We start from the raw sequence: 22,305 nt of genomic DNA, 5'->3' as shown, positions 1-22,305 counted from the left end.
GCAAGTGTTGAAAACACAAAGAACGACTGAAAGATAGGAGGGGTGGGCATGTGAGGAAAGAAAGAGTTGTTTGCCATAGCTGAGAGGAAATCCTGACACACCAACCTGACCCCCGTCCCCCAAACCACTAGGCCTCCTTTCAGCTCAGCGCTCCCTCCCGCCTGGGGAATCTGGCCTCACTCCATGGCACTGCCCTCGTGTGCTACATTGAAAATAAAACAAAGGACGCCATTCATCATATTTTTCAACAACTGGCTCCTTTTCTTAGTTTGGAAGAAAAACTTGGCAATCATAAAGCTAAGTTTTTTATTTTTATGCATTTTCTTCTCAGTGTCAAAATAAACTGAAAAAGAAAAAAATTTGCCCAATGGTAAGAAAAGAAAAATACACAAAAGCCTTCAGAGCTCAGTCGGCCACACACTGCCATTCGACTGACACCAAAGCGTGGAATGCAACACTCTCAACTTCTCCCAACCCAAAGAGCCGACTGCCTTCTGCTTCTGTAAGATGTGGCTACTTAGGGAAATTCAAATAGGCTCCCAGTGTGAACTAGGCTGCGTATTTACTTTAATCAAAGTGACATTTCCCAGATGGTGTCATCCAGAAAACCCCGTCTGAAATGAGGAGTATAAGAGAACTCAGTTGTACATTCCAGGGAAAATTGGATACAGGTGTTCTCCCATTTTAAGATGACTCAGTTTACAAAAACACAAAACGATGAAACATACATTTATGGCATGAGTGAGCGCCACCGCCACTCCTTCCCCCTGGAAATGGGTACCTGATGCCTAGAATGGGTACCAGGCATCCATCCGAAGGTGTAAATGAAAAAACAATCACATCTCTCCATTACCAACTGCATGATCCTAACCCTCTCTGGTGTTCATTCTGAGCCTAATGTTTTGTGGTTCCTGGACCCTTCCTCTGCCTGGAGGAGGAAATGGGGAAAAGAAAGAGTCTGAAGCAAGAAGCTGCTCTAACACGTCTCTGAAAACTAGTAGACATAGGGGGACCTAATTCACTGGCTATACACGCTGAACCCCATGCTATCAATAAAGCAGCTTCCTCCATGGAGGCTGAAGCATAATGATGACATGCATGTTAGCAATTCCATCACTGTGATGCGGGCTATGAAAGAAAGGACAGGCATCATGGAGCATAACCTAACCCGGTGATCTTAGAAGACTTTTCCGGGGAAATGACTTGTTGTTCTAGAAACTAGAGAGCAATGGGTAAAAGCATAAACTTCCCAAAGAACAGAGCTGAACAGAAACCTGGCCCTGCAACTCACCAGCTGCTTGACCTCAAGGAATTTACTTAACCTCTCTGAGCCTCAGTTTCTGCTCCTGCAGAGTGGGAATAATATGGATGTCAGATGAATGTTGTGAGGCTTAAATAAGATAGGATATGAGTCAAGTGCTTGCATGTGTTCAGCACACGGGGGCAGATCCAGATTCTGTGCGGCCTGAAGCTTATACGATTTTGAGTACCATCTATAAGAAAAATAATCATATGGTTACAGATGTTAACTGGACTTACTGTGGTGATCATTTTGCAATATATACAAACATTGAATCATTATAATGTATACCCAAAACTAATATAATGTTATGTCAATTAACCTCGATTACAAACAGGCAAATGAATAGAAAAACAATAAAAAAATAAGCTCATAAGTGAATTTAGAAAGAGAAAATAAACCACAACAAATTACACATTTTTAAAAGCAAAGAAATATTATCGCTATTCTAACATTTTTATTAATTATCTCTATGACACTTTTCTACATGTTTTCCACATTTTTATGGCTGCATACTCTTTGATCATCTATTCAAATGACAATTTGTCATTTTATATAAAGAGAACATAAAGCTAATTCATTCTTTTTTCTAGAATGGTTGATAGAAATCTGTTTATAGTTATTAATGTTGAGGACACAGCTTCCCACACTGCGTGCTTGCTCTTTGTAGTGCTACCAGAGATTTGTTCCCCAAAACAGAAATTTTGATCAATTCTACCTCATATGATTTTCACGAAAAAAAGAAATAATCTGCTGCATTTATAATTTTATAAACTACATCAACATATATATTCCTGCAGGACACAGTTTCTGTTTTTAATGGACATTATTAAGAACCACATCCTTTGCTTACAATTTTATGCTACTAATAATTGGAAAGATTTTCCACACTCTGGCTTCTGGCTCCATACCTCTTGAACTTTCTTTTTCCTCCACAACTCAGGTCTTACTGGTTCTGGGCACCAGAAAACACATTCATCTGTGACACTCCTCTGGCCCTGCTTTGTGTGTCCCAACACTGGGAGAACCATCACAGTCGGGGCGAGGACTATTCCCGGAAGCCATTCCTACCCTAGGAGAGCTGGCAATAACTGCACTCCACATGGAAGTGACTATGCACCATATAAACATATCCCACGAAATCCTAATTATCCCCAACTCAACTTCCTCTTTCACTGAGTCCAAAAACTCCCAGAGCCACTCCCAGAAACAGCTACATACTTTGTGGGGCCCAGTGCAAATGAGAACGGGGGTCGTCTTCCTAAAAATTATTCACAATTTCGGCGACAGCAGAGCAATGAATCAAGCATGTGACTCTGCTGTTGCACAGGTTGCAGTCCCATGAGGCCGACCCTGGCTATTCCAATACCACCTGTCATGAGGGGAAGTTTAATGAAGAAGTATAATCAGAAAGAGACAGCATTTTCAACAATTTGTGTCTAAAATATCTTCCATTTGCAAGTTTTACAAAGTCATACCAGGGCCTATCCCAGGGCTCACAAGGGCTTCGTGCAAGTGAAGGCATGTGCAGCTTAAGTTTCATTAGCATCGTGGTAAATCTGCGCCACTGAAACACAGTAGGTGCTCAATAAATACTTGTGAATGGAGCCTTATCCTCAGAGACTTTATAGTCTAGCCAGCAGGACAAATAAGAGATCAATCAAACCCAGCCACAACTCAATGTGTCAAGTCTGAAAAACATAATTGCATAAAATGTGTGGATGTGAATTCAAAGTAAAAGAAATAACCCAAGTGACTTCTGGGGTTTGGGCTACACAATCCACAGCCACCATGGTCCTGGCTGCAGTTCTGGCACCATCTGGTGGCTATCTTCCTCTCTGACTCAAATACTGATGGGGGCCATTCTGGGTCCTATGGCCAATTTGGCTCTTTCAGGACAGTGTGAGTGATTCCAGGAATCTCCCAATTAATTGGAGCAAGTTTTGTGGCTCAATCTGAGGATACTCAGCTAAGAGAAATCTGGGGATGTGGGGATATATCCTCCACTCCCACACTTGATGAGGCAGGATTGTGCCTCGCGGCACAGAACCAGTCCTGCAGAGGGGCCACTGACAGTCCAGCGGAGGAAGCTACACTAGACACTGATGGATCTTCCAGGTACAGGAAGGAATAAATGGGCAAGAACTCAGCACATGCTAATTGTGTAAAAGACAGATCTGGAAGAAATTTTAAATGAGAAAGAGTACAGAAGTATTGGAGAGAGGTCTAAGGTCTGGAAGAAATTTCAGGATTCTGAGGTTGGCCATCCTATAGAACTGTCATTAAAGGGGAGGGTCAACCAACTGGATGTACAATTTCTCACTGGATCACAAGATACTAGAAACAAAAGCTGACCAGGCCTGGCAGGAGGCCTGGAGTCCTGAGGATGTGGGTCCAAGGTCACTGTTCTGGGTTAGAGCATGGTATAAATCCAGAGGATATAGGATATGGTGAGAGGAGGCTCTTGGTTGACCCAGCGGGCTAAAAGAAACTTGGGAGGTTTTATTACTTTACAATCACCTACTCCAAAGGGTTGTTGTGAAAATCATATACTAGTACCTGACACTTAGTTGGAATTCAACGAAAGATAGCCACATTTAGTGAGGCCAAAAGGGTTCTCTGAAGACTTCTTTTCCTGTATCTTGCTATTTTATCTACCTTCTAGCCTTGTGAAATATTGGAGTAGACGTCATGAAGGAAGATGAACTACTGAATATAATTTCAGGGTAGACAGAGAGTAATACTTATCAATTTCCAAAAATGCTTTACACTTACTAGAAACAATATAGCTTTATAACAATGGGTCATTGCTAGACTACATCAATAACAATGATTACTTTTTCGAAAACAGTTGGTCTTCATGAAGATATAAGTACCTAAGAAGTTAGGAAACAGTGACTGGCTACATATGGGATTCGCTAAGAAAAAGTTAGTAGGATGGTACACAGGAGGTTTGGGAAAGGTGTTTGGCTGGGAGCCTACCACCAGCTAAAAGGCACCATCTACCTGGCAGGTGAAGATGACCACAAAAGGAAAGACACATAACTAGATTTAAAAGACTTTAATTGTTAAAATTATGTTACACAACCAGAGGCACTCACAACTAGAATATACAACTATGTACTGGGGGGATCCTGGGGAGAAGAAGGAGGAAAAAAATAAGAAGATCAGCAACAGATGTTAGCTCAGGTGCCAATCTTTAAAAAAAAATTTATATTAGTCTACATTTTACATGGTGGAATAAGTTACTACATAAATGACATTCACTGGAAAATTCCATCCAATGGTTTACCACGATATTTCCCACCCTCACCTCAAGTCAATATTTAGACTCCCTATGAGTTGAAAGAATAGCAAGACTGTCAAAGGGAACATAGAGATTGACAATAGGAAAACAACGAAATTAAGAGACTAGAATGCTAATGAGAAGAAAAGGGGAGCAACCATCATTGGGTTGTTTTCCTTAGGAACTATATGCTCACTAAATATTTTCTGCCTTATTCTTGGTTCCTTCTGTTTGGTCTCCTGAGAATTTTATTTCTGACAGGATCCAGTCAAGAAAACAGAAACAACATTAAGTATTTCCAAAGAGATAATAGAAGAAATTGGTCAACAGTTGTTAGAGAACCAAAAGAGCCAAGAAAGAACATGGCACCCCAGAGACAGAACTGCAGGATGTACTCTGCCCTGAGGCTGAAGGAACAAAAGGAGGAGGCTGGATTCTCAGAGCCTAGAAGCTTCGGAAAGGCCTTGCAGAGCCATTGTTCAGCCACTGCTGGTGCTTCGGAGGGGAATGATGAGGCCAGTTCTGAAAGCATCAGAAAAAGAAGCTGGAGTCTGGAACCAAGAGCCACTGTCAGGTCAAGAGCCATTGCTAAGGGGCAACTGCCAGAAGAAGGAAACAAATGGAAGGAGCAGGCCTCCTCCAGCCCTGCAGCCTCCCCGTCTAGGACCCCGTATTGTCTGGGCCTGACAGGGAACCAGCCGGCAAAGGAGAAAAGTGGTTTGCAGGGTCCCAGGGGCAAAGGGCAGCATAAGAAGGGTGGCTGTGGGGTTGAGAGTCAAGAGCGGGACACTGCACACACTGCACATTTAGAAAGAGAAATTCACCCCATGTTAGGGATCTGACTCACATCTCAATTTTACCACAACAAACTAATTTGCCTCAAAAACCTGCAAATAGGGACAAAAAAAGTGGCAGAGAAATTCACCTTCAGGCTGAGTTCCAGCAGAGCCACACTCACCAGGACCTTTTCTTACACCTTCGAGAAGCATTTAAGAGATTGCTGTTCGTGTCCTAATTGTTCTTAGGGATGAAAAATGGGCTCCTTCGAAGCCATGTGCAGGCCTGCTTAAAACAATAAGCTTTTCTAACCCCAAGCATGACATACTCCGGGAGCATGGTCTGGATGCTTATCAAACAAGTGCCTGGGCCCTTCTCTGAAGTTTCTGGGCAAGTACAAACAACAGAGTCAAATAAATGCCTTTTAAAAGCAAGGCAGTGGAGCACGTACCCCAGTCAGTGAGATCCTCATAGCCCCACAGGGTAAACAGTAACATGAGAATATTTACACTAAACAAAACTGTATATCAAGCCTGCTTTGGCTCAGCCAGAGGGAATGATAAATTCCTTGCAGCTCTCTCAGAGAGTGGTCCTTTGTGGACCACGGACGCCACTTCCAAGACCGTACAAACCAATTACAGAGCGAGGCTTTTCATCATGTTGAGGAATGAAAATATCACCCCCCATTTTGTTTGATTTTGCAGTTATATTTTACTCAGCCTGCTCCTCCCTCTTATGTTGAGGAGTTTGAATTTATTGTTGAGTCAAGCTCAAATTCAGGTTGGACACAAATGACAACCTCCCCCCCGCCCCCAACAACAACAAAAGTTCTTATTACCCTCATAGTCTGGCTTTTTGCTCTCCTCGTCCCTCTTCTAGGGAACTAAAAGTTGAAGTTTAAAGTCGGGTAGAGCAGAAACACTAAAGAGTTGATAAAATGTAAACTCTATTTGTCCACATCAATTTTGTCCTATTCACAACTGGCACAAGTCACGGCCAAAGTCATGTGGCAGGAGATGGAGGTTAAACGAGCTATGAAGCCACACTCCAACAATGTCCACTTTGTGGTCTGACGAAAACAAAAATACTGCAGAAACATTTGCACAAACTCTCGGTTTGTTCCTAAGAGGCCAATATGAGAAAAGGTTCATAGGAGTCACGGTAGTTAGTTCATTTTGTCAGATTTTCTCAACCCAATTTGACAATCCTTCTTAGTTGTCATAGGTCCGTCCCAGTTACTTCCACCAAAAAGAGCTGGTGATACTGCATCCATCCACAGAATAAACCTGCAGCAAGTCAGAGCTCTTTCAGATTCTCTACAGACCCTGGTAGAGCAAGGGAGAAAGCGAAGACACAAAGACAGTCGAAGGAACAGGGGAATTAGAATATCAATGAGCGGTAAGAAGTGGGATTGTGCTGGTCTTGAAAATCACAACAAAAATAGTAAATTCTTGTTTTTGAAGAGACAGCTGGATCAAAGAACAAAGTTAATCAGCTCTATTTTTTTTTTGAAGAAGAAGATTAGCCCTGAGCTAACATCTGCCACCAATCCTCCTCTTTTTACTGAGGAAGACCGGCCCTGAGCTAAGATCCGTGCCCATCTTCCTCTGCTTTATATGTGGGATGCCTGCCACAGCTTGGCTTGTCAAGCAGTGCCATGTCTGCACCCGGGATACCAACCTGCGAACCCTGGTCCGCCAAAGCGGAACGTGTGAACTTAACCGATGCGCCACCGGGCTGACCCCTAATCAGCCCTATTTTAAACTTCACATGTAGTGCCAGAGCCCATCATAATAGACTAAATAGGGAAGAACAGGTCTTATATTTTGGATACTTTAATGGGTAGAAATTTGCCAAAATTTTATTTAGAAAGTTTGGGTTTAATGAAATTATCTTATTTAGCTGCTTTTTTCAAACTATTGTGAAATTAACATACACTCTTTAATAATTGTGGTAAAATATACATAATATAAAATTTACCTTTTTTAAGTGTATTCACATTGTTGTGCAACCATCGCCACATCCGTCTCCAGAAATTCTTTCATCTTCCCAAACTGAAACTCCGTACCCACTTAGACGTTTGATTTCAAACAGGCCTTGCTGAGGGCCAGCCACATGGAATGCAGGGCTATGAACCTGGAGAGGTTAACTCAGGTACCTGGCAAATGAATCAACCCCTCCTACAAGCCCAGCTGACTCAGCGGCAGCACGTGATTTTACCCTGTCTCATCTGTTTAATGTTGATGCCCAACACTGAAGCAAAGCTCTAGAAGAGATCAGGAAAAAACATTAATAGTATGCTTCATTTTTACCTTTCAGCTTACCAAGTACTTCCATTTAATCCCCCAGCATACAGCCCTTGGTCAGGGTGGGAACTCTTTTTTCCTACTTTATAGGTAATGGAACTAAGGGTACAGAAGGTAAAAGCGGGCCAGAACCCAAGCCTCCCAACCCACTGTCCAGTGCGCGTTCTACTGGGCCACGAGGCCTCTGCCAAAGCGCGGAAAGGACTGGCACTGCTGCTTCTCGGCTCTTCCAGACTGAGAGGGCGAACCTCGGGTCTAACTGGGTAGCATGTGCTCTCTTCACCACAGCGACCAAACTTCCCTACGCCTGAAAACCAGACCTGCTCCATCGTTTCTCTACCTTCGTTGTATTTACATTGACAGCAAGAAGAAAACAACTAAAGCAGCATAATTCTGGAACAAAATTCATGCCATCAGAGTCGAGTCAAATTAAGTAAAAACAATACTAGGATAAACTACTGGGTCCTATAAAAAGATTGAGTTCAACCTCTTTATTTATTTTTAATTAATTAAAATAAATTCACATTATGTGCTTTATTAGACAAGACCATAATCTTTCTTTAGCAAGAAAAAAAAATCTATGGAAAAATTCATTTCTGTATGCTTTATGGATAGAAAGTACCTTGTTCTAAAGCAATATAAATACTAAGGATTTACACCAAAATGCCAGAATCAACAAGTGGCTTCTTTTACTTCATAAAGAGGCAGCATATTTTTATTTCTTTCAAATACAATGCTTCCACCAACGCCCTTCTCTTTGCTCAAGAGCAATATATTCCCGAAAGCTTCAGACTTTTCAGTTAAATTCCCCAATTCCTTGGCGTCATGGCCAACAGCGTCATTCCATCTCCATACATAAACATAGGAAAATTAGATAAATCTGGCTTTTGGAGTCATCTCCAGAATGAACAATGGGTCATCCTAAGAGTAGAAAGGCAAGAAAGAACAACCATGCTTTGAAAGAGTAACCTTATTTTATAATTCTCCCCAGTTTTAGTCACTTAGTTTGATTTCTTTAAAGTGTACATTTAAAAAAAATGATTACTCAGAATATGAGAGTTGACTACAGAACTTGGAAATAAAGAGTTCAGAAGAACCAAATAAATTGAGTCCATTTTTAGTTTTGTACACAATAATTAAAGGTGATTCAAAAAAAAAAAGGTTAATAGTCTCTTCTCTTGAGGATGAGGAAGGAGGGACTGAATAAAGAGCCGTTCTGAACCTTTGAAAAGAAAAAAGGTGATTCAGCAACGAGGGCCATTTTACCCAGATGACTCAGCAGCGCTGCTAACACACACAAGAGCAGAAATTTGATGCAGAGTAGGTTCTCGAGAAGTTTTAATGACGACTAGAAATATCATAGGGCAATTACGGACAATCTATAAACACTTGTTGTTGCTGAATAGAGAATGCTCCTAATTTTCCAAAACACAGCTACAACCAAGCTCTTTGTATCTTCCCCTCATCTTCACTGGTCAAAAGAAAACTTTGTAATGATTGATCGTTTTCCTTAAAATTTCAACAAAATCTTAGATTGGATCACATGAAAACACCTCCTCGTATCCTCCAGAATTCTCCAATACTTTCCTTTATAGCATATTCGGCACAGTTCTTGCATTCTTGGGGTGTAAATCCAATTAATGCTCTCCCTATGGTACCAATTCCCCGATCACTCGCCAACTTTTTAACCTGAGCTTCTATGTAATGAGGAGATACATAAGAAAAATGGTCCCCAAGGACACTGAAGGCCATGTATTGAGATTCTTCTGAGGTTTCTGTAGCTTCTTGATCTTCAAAACTCTCTACGTTGCAAGCTATCTCAATTTTCCCTTCATGAGGAAAAGCCATCGCTTGGATGCCCTTCAATCCATTCACACTTGAGCCCCGAATGGCAGCAGCAATCTCTTTTCCCACAGCCAAGTCTTGAGAGTCTATGGTAACATTGCAGTTCATCACATACGGGCTAGCGCCAATGCCTAAATCATTAGAAAAGCATGTTAATCAAGCAAAGCAAAGCCTCGTTTTGAAGATTCTATTCTTTAGCTAATTTTAATTCAGGGATTTTCCCTTACTTGGCTTTATTTAAATCAACACAAATATTCCTGATGATCAACTTCAGAATTTTCTAAAGGTCATACATATACTCTTTATAACAGAGCTATTTGAGCTACAGGCAGACACTTTTATCTACTCTAAAAGTACCTAAAGGCTGTTTTTTCTAGAATAGTTACGAAGACCCCAATCTTCCAAAATATCAACAGAAAAAAGAAAGCACACTTGAGAGCTAAATATCAACAGCAGCAAAAAGCCTTGGCCTTCCATTCATTTCCAAGGCCATCTCCATAGGGCTTGGAATTCAGTGCCAGGCCTAAGGGTCTGGGAGACAGGAGTAAATCACAGTCTGCATCCATCGCTTCCTCCCCAGACACAGACCTGTTGGCACTGAGTTAGACTGACATCTGATTCAAATGACCCTCAACAACAGTCTTGGTTAGGGAAGGAGGTCACTAAAAAGTGACCAATAGCCTCAGAATTGGAAAGCGCAAAGGGACTCTCGGGTCTCAGGACAAGGAAGCTTGGCAGGGTTTGGGACACTATGTATACCTTCTTTGGAACAACCCATTGGAGGCACCTCTTTCTTCCATCCCCAGCTTCCCAAGGGACTGGAACTGCCATTGCCACTCTTGAGCCCAGGGGCAAATGTCCCACTTTCCCTGCCTCAGGGATGGTGCAGCTCGTGTTACATAAATAGTCCTACTCTAATTATAGTTTACATTGTAAGATGGACAACTTGGTTAAATTAGCATTGGTATAAAAAGCTTAGGTCTGCGGTTTCTTCATTTGGGGGAAACTTACATTTCTGAAAGCAAAGTTGACGGGGGATTGATAGGGGATAAAGGCTGACCTCATCTTCAGCACATGGCAATTCTTTAGCTACTATTTCAACATTATCTTACTGCCATTGCTTTTTCTTCCTACTTTCAAACTTATTGCTCATGATGTCAGTATCCATCAGAGATATCTGGCTGAGTTCACTTTCTGCTAGACAGCTGTGGTTGGGGGCTTTGCTGCCTAGCCTGGGTACTCTCATACTAATAGACACTTTACAGAAAGTCAGCACACGGAAACCACAGTTCATCTTTTTCCCACACATGTACATAATGAAACATTTCAACTCCCGAGGCTGGGCCTCTTCCTACTGGGAATTCTGCAGGAATGAATCAAATTACGGTACTTCTCCATAATGCTGATTTCATAAAAATTAAATTTCCTAACAGTCAATACATTTCTCTTATAATCTCATACACCAATCACTTACTCTAAATATCTTTGAGAATTATATCAGTTTTAACATTTCACAGAGTACAACTGGAATTTTTTTTTGTCAACGCTAATTCATTCACTAAAGAAAAACATCCAAGCATGGTTTCTCTCTCCCCTACCTCTCAACAGGTAATGTTACAAATAGTCCCATTTCCTCAGATTTGATGTACACACCCTATTCTGACTCAAATAGTGGCCTCATCATTCCAACAAATAGCTGGATCACACTCAGATTTTGCTGAAGAGTATATATACTGGTTACAATAAGTACCACTATTCGAAGTACATATTGGGCCTATTGTATACCTTTGCTATTCCAGAACTTTGAAATGCCCAATCAACATTCATTTATTCACATGTAATTTATGAGGATGGGGAAGCAAATCACTTTCAACAGAAGTTCCTCCATATGGGCCCAGGGCTCTTCCTCCCCACATTGCGGGGCACAGTCATTCCATCCCTATAGCCCTGGGACTTCTGAATCCCCTACCCAGCAAAAGCCAAGGCCTCTTTACCACCATGTGCCCAATAACTGTCCCTTTTTTTAGCAGAATTTCCAAAGTTGATCATTCTTGCTAGTAAATGAATTCATTGCCTAAGGTAAATTATCAAAGATAGAAAAAGTTTAGATGTTAAGCCCAGAGCACAAGAATTCTAGGAAGAATACACTTGCCCCAACACTGATTTACTTAGTTAAAATAAAAACGTATTTTAAAAATTCCTTCAAAAGCATAAAGTTAATCATTTCTTAGAAAAATAAAAGTAGACATCACAAGCAACTTTTATATTCTCTTTTAAACAATATAAGAGGTAACCACTTAAGACAGAATGATCATTTTTTATATATGCCCTAGTTATGAGTACTTTGAATCCTTCCATTAAACTTCAGCTGCATAATAATTTATTTTGTTTTATCACTGTATCTTATTCAAGTAGCGAATAAACAGAGACAGTCAATGAGTCTGAGAAGTCTCTGACTAACTGGACAGTAGTTTTCTCCCAGAGGGGTCATGAGGCCACGACCCATTTCTCCCTTGAAAAAAAGATAAAGAAATCTGCTTTCTGCCCAAATGCAGGCTTTTCCCATTTCCTCCATTTCCTCCTCCCCAAGTCCAACGCCAATATGGCGACCCAATCCTAGAGAACCAAACTCTGAGCTGAAATCCAGCAGCCCCACTGACCTCACGCAAATGCAGAATTTGATTTTTTATGCTAATTTAAACTTAGTAAGAATCTTTAAATAAGGGAGATAATTAATTGCAGCAAATTGTACTTCTGGTTAAATGTCATATAATTGAAGTAATTCCATTTTTGCTCTAAGATTAGAAACCTGATGTGAAAGTTTGTTTCTCAGTTTGCGGTTTTGCACACTCCTGCCTCCCGCAGATTGGCACTCGGCTGCTCTGGCGGCAGCATGAACCTCCTCGCTTCGAGCTGAAGTTCCAATTTTATTCCAACGCAACTGTCACAACGCCCTGAAGCAAGCTAAAAACAAGGAAAAAAAGCTCTGGTACGATTTCACTTTCCATGTGTTCTTTAATGAAAAATTTATCATTCTAAATATTGGTGTTTACCCCTAGTTAAATACTTTATTTTTTATCAAAAAGAAAAAGAAACTGAGATTCAGTTGCTATTATTTCACAGGGAAATATAACAGGCCTGATGTTTTCCTGACAATTCTGTTATTTTCTTGTGTGGAAACACTGTATTTATCATATACTGCACGGCTGGTGAGTGAGATATTGTAGAGACCTTATGGTGAACTGATATAGATGTAAACTCTTTATGCCAGATTGTTTAAGCAGAAAAAAACCAAATGCACTTAATTAACATCTGATGTGTAGCTTTTGCAAACACAAATGCAATATTTGTGTTTGAGCACTGGCAGTAATGACTGTGAACTATGCTATTAATGTCTGGTTTAAAGACGCTTGTGGTAGGACCACGTCTGGAATAGCACAAATAAAAAACTGCATTCAGACAAAACAATAGTGAAGAGCCCATTAGAAAATGAAAAAGCAGCACTCAGAAGAAACACGGGGTTTTTTTTTCCCTTTATGATAATCAAAATTATTCTCAAAAATAGTTCTCGGCACCATCATCTTCAATCAACTAAAGGTGAAAAGATCCAATATTTTTGCCTCCACAGAAAGATTTTCATTTTAGGGGGTCAGAAGTTGCTTAGGGATGTCTTTAGAAGTTCAATTTATTATATTAAGCTCCATTTTGGTGGCTAGTATTAAAACATGTGTGAGGAGAGAGCTGAGGTGGTGTTATGGGATATTTGGCATTTTTACATCTGAAGAGAGAACCTCAAATTTGTGGATTATATTACGATTTGAATAAATAGATTCTCATGGACCAGCATGCAACTCCCTCATTAAATACATTTTTACTGAAAATCTGCCGATTGCCAGGAACCATGTAGGTTGCTGGGTACAAAAACTCAAAAAAGGCTAAGACAAGATAAACCTACCCTAAACGTGGTCTTTGCTCACAGTAACACACAGCAAGGTAACAGACTCGGACCTCAGCTTCAAAAACATAAGCGGTCATTACATCAAAAGCAGTCAGTCGTCATTACATATTGGCACATGACATTTTTTAGAACATGTACTAAAGGGAAACCACAGCTGAAACAGGACATTTGATGACTAAAGCCGTAAAACAAACATAATTGCTAAGTCCAATGCTCTCATGGCGGGAAGAATGCAGAACTCTCATGCATGTGGCCAAATCCACAGAAAAGAAAGCTAAGTGAGAACTGTGTGGTGCAGGGCTGGGAAAGGCTCCCCAGGGGTCTGGATTCAAGCTCCGCCTCTTCAAGATACTGCCTCTGCTCAGCCGTCCTTCTGCAAAATGGCTCTGGCATTTTCCTGCTCCACGAGGACTTGTGACTCTCAACGTCTCAACTTTGAATCTTTCAGAGTAATAATAATTCAGAGAGGACATGACAGAAGTAGGTACACATTGACACCGTCATAGAATGAAGCCAGCCCAGGCAAGAAGAGCCTCAGATGACTCGCTTGCCCCCAAGTTTATCAAAGTAGAACCAACCGTGCCCTCTACCACTTCACGCAGAGACAAAGCCGAGATCTTCCCAGTTTCAGTTACAGGTTACATACTTACTTACATATGGAGACTTTCATCTTCCATCATCCCAACAAGATTTACAAGCAAACACAGAAAATTATGAAAATAGGTTCCTTAAAATAAGACTCATTCCAAAACTGGAAATTATTTTTCAAAGACTAGGGAAAATATTTGGTGTGAAGTAAATTGTGTTACTCAATGTCAGGAAAAGCTCCTGATGCTGCTTCTTATTTATAGAGAGAGAAGCAAGCAGGGGCAGCTCTCAGTAATCCATTTAAGTAACGAAACAGAAGTCCCTGATTCCAAGAGGTACCAACCGCCTCCACCTATGATTCCAAAGCCCTCTTAGGAAACTACGGCTCAAAGAATAGTCCCAGTATTTTTAAACAACGATGCATATATGCAGGCCATTCATACAACATATCAGCCAGCAGTGTTTAAATTATCCCATAAATGTTTAGGGTTTTAAAATATATATGTTTAAAGTATTTATTTATAGATCTGAAAGTATCAACTATTACTGCTTTGCCCGTATTTCTGTTCCCCACGTGCGGGCCAACTACAAACTTTTAAAAGGAATTTGGTTTAAAAGATTTTGTGTGTTTGGCACTGACTAAGAGTGTTAATCATTTCTGAGCTCACTTTTCCTCTACTGTTTATAATATTCTCAGGGAACTTCAAAACAGAGACCTGTTCCCGTATAGATTGTGCTTCCTCTTGGGTACTGTGGAGATTAATTTGTCACTGGAAAGTTAACTGTAAGTGTTCGGTTGATAGCACCAATCATTTCTATTTAATTTTTTTAGGAAAAGAAATAAACATAGCAACAATGTGTTGAGGCTTTTCTGTTTTGATGGGAGGAGTGGAAAAATATGTTGAGAAACACTGATGTACCTAAAAAAATGTTAGAAAAATATATAAAGACATTAAATTTGAAAATGAGGGAAATTTCCATTGTTAGAAAATAAATTCACTGAAAAATGAGATGAATAACATTTCTACCCTAATGACAGAGGTATTATAAATTCTACTTCAATAGATATTACTTTTAAAAAGTGAAAGCTTTTTACTCCTCCCAATACAAATGTTTTTTAAGGGAGAATTTGCGTAAGGAAGGTAACCTAAGACTTCGGTTGATCACATGTCTTAAACTTGAATTACAATCTGGTTAGTGAAATATTAGAAACTAACTGTTTATCCGCATCCTTTAATTGCTGCTCCTCGTTGAGACATTTTCTTTTTCTGCTCTTAGCATCTGCCGTGAACCTATTAAATGAAGGTCTCTCGATGAACAAATGGTCTGCCTAACCTTGGTAACTCTTGTAATTTTCATGTTTTTTGCACAAACTAAGGTTTCTACCACTTGTCAGGAGATATTCGCAAAAAAGACAAATGGGGGAAAAGTTGTGCTACTTTTTCCTTCTTATCTTGAATCTTCCATCAAATCCAATTTGAATTAATACATTAAACCCCAGCTTTTATCAGATTGACCAGTGATAACCTTAATAATTATCCTTCATGAAAGATGACGGAAAATAATCACAAGATCGATTTAGAGAAATTATGAAAATAATTTGGAAGCTTTAAGAATTTAAAATTAAGAATAAAAATTTTTCCTATAAATACATGAGATAAATAAAATAGATGCATATGTACTTTATGATATTGAGATTACACTGTTTACACTACTTTATATCCTTTGCCCTTGACACTGATGATTTCCTCGGGGTAAGGCTCTTTGCATCTCCCTTGGCTAACAGCCACATCCTTTCGAGACTGTGTTCCTGTGCTGTTCACAAGGAGGCCTGCTTCAGATTACCCCATTTAAAATCACCCCTCACCTCCATCCCAGAGCTCACGATGCCCTGGGTCCTGTTCAATTTTTACTTTTATTTTTTTGGCAGCAGCACTGATCGCTTTCTCACAGACCATATGACTCCTTATTTATTAAGCTTATTATTTATTGTCTGTCTCCTTGCCCCTCCCCACTGGAATATAAATTCTTTGAGGGTATATAGACTCCATTTTGCGCACTGATGGTAGCGCTTGGCACATACTAGGTACTTAAGTAACACTGGTTGCACTGATTCATCAACTACCAATTCTCTCTACACTGTATTTTCCATGTCTCTAAAAAGTCTTCCAAAACTTCACGCTTCATTGCTTGCACAGTAGTCTTTCGGTTAGGCATGCCACAGCTTATTGAATCATTCTCAAATATGAAACACTTACACTGTTTCCAGTATTTGCTGCTATAAATAATGCTTTGATGAACATACTTGTACATAAATCCATCTACCTTTAATTGTTTCCTCAGGATTCATCTCTAGAACTAGAATTCCTGCAGGGCAGTTAAGACATTTCTTGCTACATATCATCAACTCACTTCCAAAAAGTTTATACCCATTGATAGTACCATTGGCAGTATGAGTGCCTCTAACTACATCTTTACCAGTATCAAATATTACCTTTAAAATATCATCTTTAAACATTTCTGTGACAATTTTTGCATTTTAAACCTCTAATTTAGGATTTTCAGAAGTTGATGAAATTCTCCATGTAAATCACAGAGCTCCAGGTGGAGTAAAAACAGAGAACAAATTAGAAATCCCAATTGGTTGTCCATTTCAAATCAAACAACGTAAAACAGGTGAGATCGCCCCCGCCACAGGCAATCATTAGATGAGACAGGAAACTAAGTTCGCTTTGGTTTGAACAAGTACAAACTGAGTTTGTTCTTAGGAGACTAAATATGATTAGGGACAATAGGGACATTCGGTCTGTAAGTCTGATACGCTTGTTAGATCAAGTTAACGTTCTTCCCAAATACTGACGCATTCATTCTCACAGAACTGCAAAAATGAGAAGTACGTTTTTCAAGGTTTGCCTACCCTAACGCTGAAGCCAGTGCTTCTGTCCTCTGCCACGAGCATCCCCGTCTCTACCTCCCGTCCCCTGACTGTGACCCAGGCACCCGGCTCTGCGCTGACCAGGTTTGTGTTATTCTCTCCGCAGTCTTCAGTGAGCTCAAATGAGAAACCAGGAAATAGATTTCTGAAAATTTAGTCACTAAACTTATGCTGCTACCCTTGCTGAGACAAATCGTCAGAAAGTACGTGAGGCTCAAACTGGCAAGGAGAAATCAGCTTCTTCCTTTTTTCCAGAACTAAATACTGAAATACATTTATAATCACTTTTTTATAAATCTCCTCTCTACAGGGAAGAAAAAAATGGCCCTTTAGTACTGTGTTTGGCACTCAATAGACATTTCAACTGCACAGTCTCCTGAGGGAGATGCCATTATTATATCTATTTTACAGATGTGGGAACCGAGGCTTAATGAGATGAAGGAACTCTCCGAGGTCCCTCGGGCAGTAAGCAGCAAGGCCCGGATTTGAGCACAGCCTCAAAGCCTGTGCTTTTCTCTTTGCGCCACTCTACTTGATTACAGAAATCACTCAGTGCAGGGCAGAATTCTGTAGCAGGGGTCAGTAACCAGAGGCCTCTGTGTAACCGCGGCAGAGCTGGGCCACGAAGAAATGTGTTTCTTATGCCTGCCCACCTCTTGCTGCTTGGGTATCTAGTATTTTAGTAACTGCTAAGGTATTAACTGACTACCAAAATGTTACCTAACATGGCTTAATTGTGACCCCTACAGAAGATATCTGAGAATGAAAGAATTAAGACTCAAATAAACGGCACTAGCATAGTGAAGTGCAGAGACACTGGCTGGAGTTCTGGAGAGGGGCACACTGCCTTTTCCTAAGGTAAACCCTAAGCACGGGGAGGGCTGGCATAGCAGACAGAGGCCAGAGTTGGTGAGATCCAGGGGAAGGAGGAAATAGTATCCCTGGTGTTTGTTCTCTCTGTTCCGGAAGACCGATGTCTAGAAAAGCTTTTCTCCAGGGTGCCTCTAGAACTGATGTCCGGCTGTAAGCATCAGCTGAGCCAGACTGGATGTTCAAGTACTGAAGGACTTCCTACCAGCTACAGGTAACCTCTGCCCAAGTCCCTACCCCCAGGCGTCCCCCGCACACCCCAGGACACAACCTCACACCTGGCACAACCGCGGGCCTCCAGGATCCTGCCCTGGTGTCAGGAGCCGCCTGCCGCACTGCGGGGCTTGTTATCCATCGGGAATATCACTCCCAGGGGCTCTCATCAATCCTCTGACCAGGGCTTCTAGCCTCTCTGCTCAGCTTATGAAGGCACTGGTGAGCGAGAGGAGACCCTCCCCAGTTCCAGCAGGAGCGCCAGTTGTAACCCTCCTGCATGACGCAGGATGGACCGAATGAAGGAGTCCTCGGGATTCTATCGTCAAGTTTAAAAACAAAAGCAGAACACAACCAGACTAAGCACCTGTTAAACCACATCTCCTGGCAGGCGCAGCTCCCAGGTCGGGTTCCAGAGCGCTGAAATCCCTCCTCGTGAACCAGCCCAACTGCTTCCTTCTCTGGACGAGAGTGCGCTTCTCAGGCAGGTCGGCCTCCCCAAAGAGAAACAGGCTGCAGCCGGGCGCGCGCAGCAGCAGACTCTCAGCAAGGCCTGCGGGCAGCGGGAAAGTTCAACAAAATTAAACTAAAATCAGGCCCAAAGAAAGAAAATAGACCATATAATTTTTTTATTGTGGTGAAATATATTTAGCACAAAATTTACCACTTTAACCATTTCTAAGTGTGCAGTTCAGTGGCATTAAATACATTCTCAGCACTGTGTCACCATCACCACCAAAGCATATAATTTATACAAATTTTAAAGATCAAAATTTAAGCATAATTAATTTTCCCTTGAAGTTAGGCTCAGAATAAAAGTCTGTCTTTGTACAACAGCTGGAATTTCTTAGCCATTACCAACCTAATCTCACAAGGAAAAGTCATCGATAAGATTAATGAAGTAAGCGCCTTCAATTTGTGAACAATTTTATAAGAGCCCCAAATTGTGTATATTGCTAGGAGAAATAAAATGTCAAGAGCACAAGGGCCAGATCTGCACTGTCCAATAATGTGCTAATTAATTTTAACTTTAATTAATTAAAATGAATACAATTAAAAATTAAGTTTTTCAGTGGCACTTGCCACATTTCAAGCGCTCAGTCACCGCACATAGTTAGTGGTCTCCCTACTTGACAGCACAGGACATCTCTGCCACCGTAGAGAGTTCTGTCAGACAGGCTGGGCCACACGGTCTATAAGGGCGCCTAATATTTAAACCTAGTTTTATGGGATGACAACACTTCTTCCATCCTCTTCTTCCATTCCTTCTATCTAGATTCTGTCTCTGGTCTCTCTCCTCCAGGCAGATCACAGAACTGCTTTCCTGTTTTTTCTAGAGAACCACTTCAGAGGACCTCTGTCTGTAGCTGACAGCATGTTTCCACCAATCACAGCCCCCTGTAAGCAACGATAGAGAGAGCATAAATTTTTATCTGATGTATAAAATGCAGGTACTTAGGGAATTTTGGTGCCGGCCCGGGGCAGCGGAGTGTGGGCCCTCTTTACCTGGAGGTACATCATGCAACATCAGAGGCTGAGACGGGGCCTCTGGGCACAATAAGCACAGGAAACTTCTCCAAGTGCAATTTTAGGGTTTGTTATTTGTTTGTTTCTAATATAGACTGCCATGTTGATGGGAGGGGTGAAATGTGGAGGACGCCAAAAACGATTCCGTACCTCTGGATCATATGAAGTCTTGGGAAATGTTCTTTCTCTGAGTCCAGCAGGGACTCCAGCATTAGGAGCCTGTGATGTTGTAGATACCACGAAGCCAAGAAAATCTCCCAAACTTACTAAGTGATCTCTGCTTTTTTCACACTACTTTAAGATACGAAAGGACCCCTGCTCCTAGGGTGGGGGACCAAATGTCAGGGACACTTAGAGTCAACTGAGGCTTAGGAATTGTAAAATAATGTTTAGGTGGTTAGCTAAATTTTCCCCTCAAGTCTGGAATGGTGGGGGTGGGGTGCAGAAGAAAGGGGGAAACGTTTAGGGGAGTTAGGAAGTTAAGACATCTTAACATTGGACAAGTTTCTAAATTGTCCAGATTGCTGATCTCTGTTCCAGCCATCACTGAGAGCGCCTGGCACTTTGGCTGCTGCAGGAGCCTGAAGCGCAGCCTGCGATGCCGAAAGCCTGTCCGACTGTGCCCTGCGCCCCAGCCTCTATTCTTCCCAGCTCTCGGCCCTTCCAGGCCAGCACCTCCATTTGGAGTGACAGCTCTGGAGCATTGCATACATTTACAAAGCCCTGAATGCTGCGGAGGGGCATTCTTGGAGCCTGGTTGCTAAAGGGCAAAACAGTGGGAGATATTTGCAGTAGCAACTCCCAGCTGTCAGCAACTGGAGGGTCCGTGGCAGGGTGCATTTTGGCTTAGCAGAAATAGCATATGTTTTTGAGGCCAGAAGATATCGATTTGAATAGCATTTCTGCTCCTTAATAGCTATTTGGGATCTTGAACAATTTACTTGACATCTCTGAGCCTCAACTTCTCTATCTATAAAATTTTAAAAAAAAAAAGCTTCCTCCAAATCACCAACTCTTTATCTAGAAATTTGGCAATTAAAAGGAAAAAAAATAGAGGCCAGCCCAGTGGCATAGTAGTTAACTTTGCACACTCTGCTTCGGCGGCCTGGGGTTTGCACAAGTTCAGATCCCAGGTGCAGACCTATGGACCACTCTTCAAGCCACGCTGTGGCAGTGTCCCATACGCGAAATAGAGGAAGACTGCCACAGATGTTAGCTCAGTGACAATCTTCCTCAGCAAAAAAACCCAAGCATTTATCATGCCTTTCCTGTATAAACTGTATTTCAGAGTAGCCAGATAGCTTGAATTAATGAGGAAGATTTTATTGTTTTTTTCAGGGAAAGATTCGCCCTGAGTTAACACCTGTTGCAACCTTCCTTTCTTTTTCCTCCCCAAAGCCCCAGTGCATGGTTGCATATCCTAGTTGCAAGTCCTTCTAGTTCTTCCATGTGAGCCACCACCACCGCATGGCTGCTGACAGACAGCTGGTGTGGTTCCGCAACTGGGAAGTGAACTTAGGCTGCCAAAGTAATAAGAGTGCCAAACTTTAACCACTAGGCCATCAGGGCTGGCTTGGAAAGATTTTTTTTTTTTAATAGAAAAAATACAACTACTAAATGTAGAAGTAATGATATAATTTAAAAAATCAGCATTTTGCATCCCCTAAGAAAATAATTGTTTTAGGCAAAGATTATCAATGGATGAAACCCTCATGAAATGTCAATTCGGAACAATTTATCTTTGCATCACCAGAAGTGAAATAACCAGACATCGTGGCCTCCCAATATGATGCAGCATGAAGCTCATAGCCCACCATTGAAGAACTGTAAAAAATTGGACTTCAAACCAGTCAAGCCTCTAGAGCTACTTAAAGTTTGTAGGAAATGTGAGGGATAAAGATACAAATTAAATGACACCACAAGGAAGCAAACAGACAGGCCCAGAGTGTGCGAATTCTATGACTGCTAACCCAGTTTCTGCGATCAGTGAACGGGAGGAAGAATGACGGGGCAGGGGAACCGGTCTAGATCAAGACTCAGAGATAAAACAATCAGCGTATGTGCGAACCATGTGTAGACCCACATTCAAATAAGCTCATCAGAAAAGACGGTTGCCCCCTTATATACTGGCTGTTAGACGGTACCAAAGAATTATGATTTTGTCGTGTGTGATAATGGCATCATGGTTATGTGAGATGTCCACATTGCTTAGAGATATATATTAAATATGTAGGGGTGAAATAACATGATCTTTGGAACTTGCTGTAAAGTACTTTAGTTAAACCAAAGGGAAAAAAGAAGGAGATGAAAAGAGAAAAAAGAAGAGAAAGATAAAGAAAGTAAAGAAAAAAAATAAAGTAACAAAACTACCCCATAAAATGGATAAAGACATTAAGATTAGAAAAACTATATCCAAAATATATAAAGAACTCATGCAACTCAACAACAAACAAACAAACAACTGGATTAAAAAATGGGCAGAGGATCTGAAGAGACATTTTTCCAAAGATATACAGATGACCAAAAGGCACATGAAAAGATGCTCAACATCACTAATCATTAGAGAAATGCAAATCAGAACCACAATGAGCTATCACCTTATATCCATCAGAATCACTATTATTAAAAAGACAAGAAATAACAAGTGTTGGAGAGGATGTGGAGAAAAAGGAACTCTCGTACACCAGAATTACCACACGA

The 22,305-nt window shown here is 41.1% G+C and overlaps 1 protein-coding gene across 2 annotated transcripts in view; it reads right to left on the bottom strand.

The window, feature by feature from the left end:
- Positions 1-7,371: 7,371 nt before the first annotated feature.
- LOC124233459 (glutamate formimidoyltransferase-like) overlaps positions 7,372-22,305 on the bottom strand; it is a 37,082-nt gene continuing 22,148 nt past the window's right edge. For both annotated transcript variants that reach the window (XM_046650557.1, XM_046650559.1), the window contains exons 5-6: positions 18,446-18,631; positions 7,372-9,645 (exon numbers count right to left, since the gene is read on the bottom strand). In XM_046650557.1, the coding sequence (XP_046506513.1) occupies positions 9,209-9,645; positions 18,446-18,631 (623 nt within the window). In that variant the 3' untranslated portion in view covers positions 7,372-9,208. The remainder of the gene's footprint in view (positions 9,646-18,445; positions 18,632-22,305) is intronic.

This window comes from Equus quagga, unplaced genomic scaffold (assembly GCF_021613505.1).
Source record: "Equus quagga isolate Etosha38 unplaced genomic scaffold, UCLA_HA_Equagga_1.0 203_RagTag, whole genome shotgun sequence".
Classification (NCBI taxonomy): Eukaryota; Metazoa; Chordata; class Mammalia; order Perissodactyla; family Equidae; genus Equus; species Equus quagga.
This window is presented reverse-complemented; position numbering and strand designations above follow the sequence as displayed.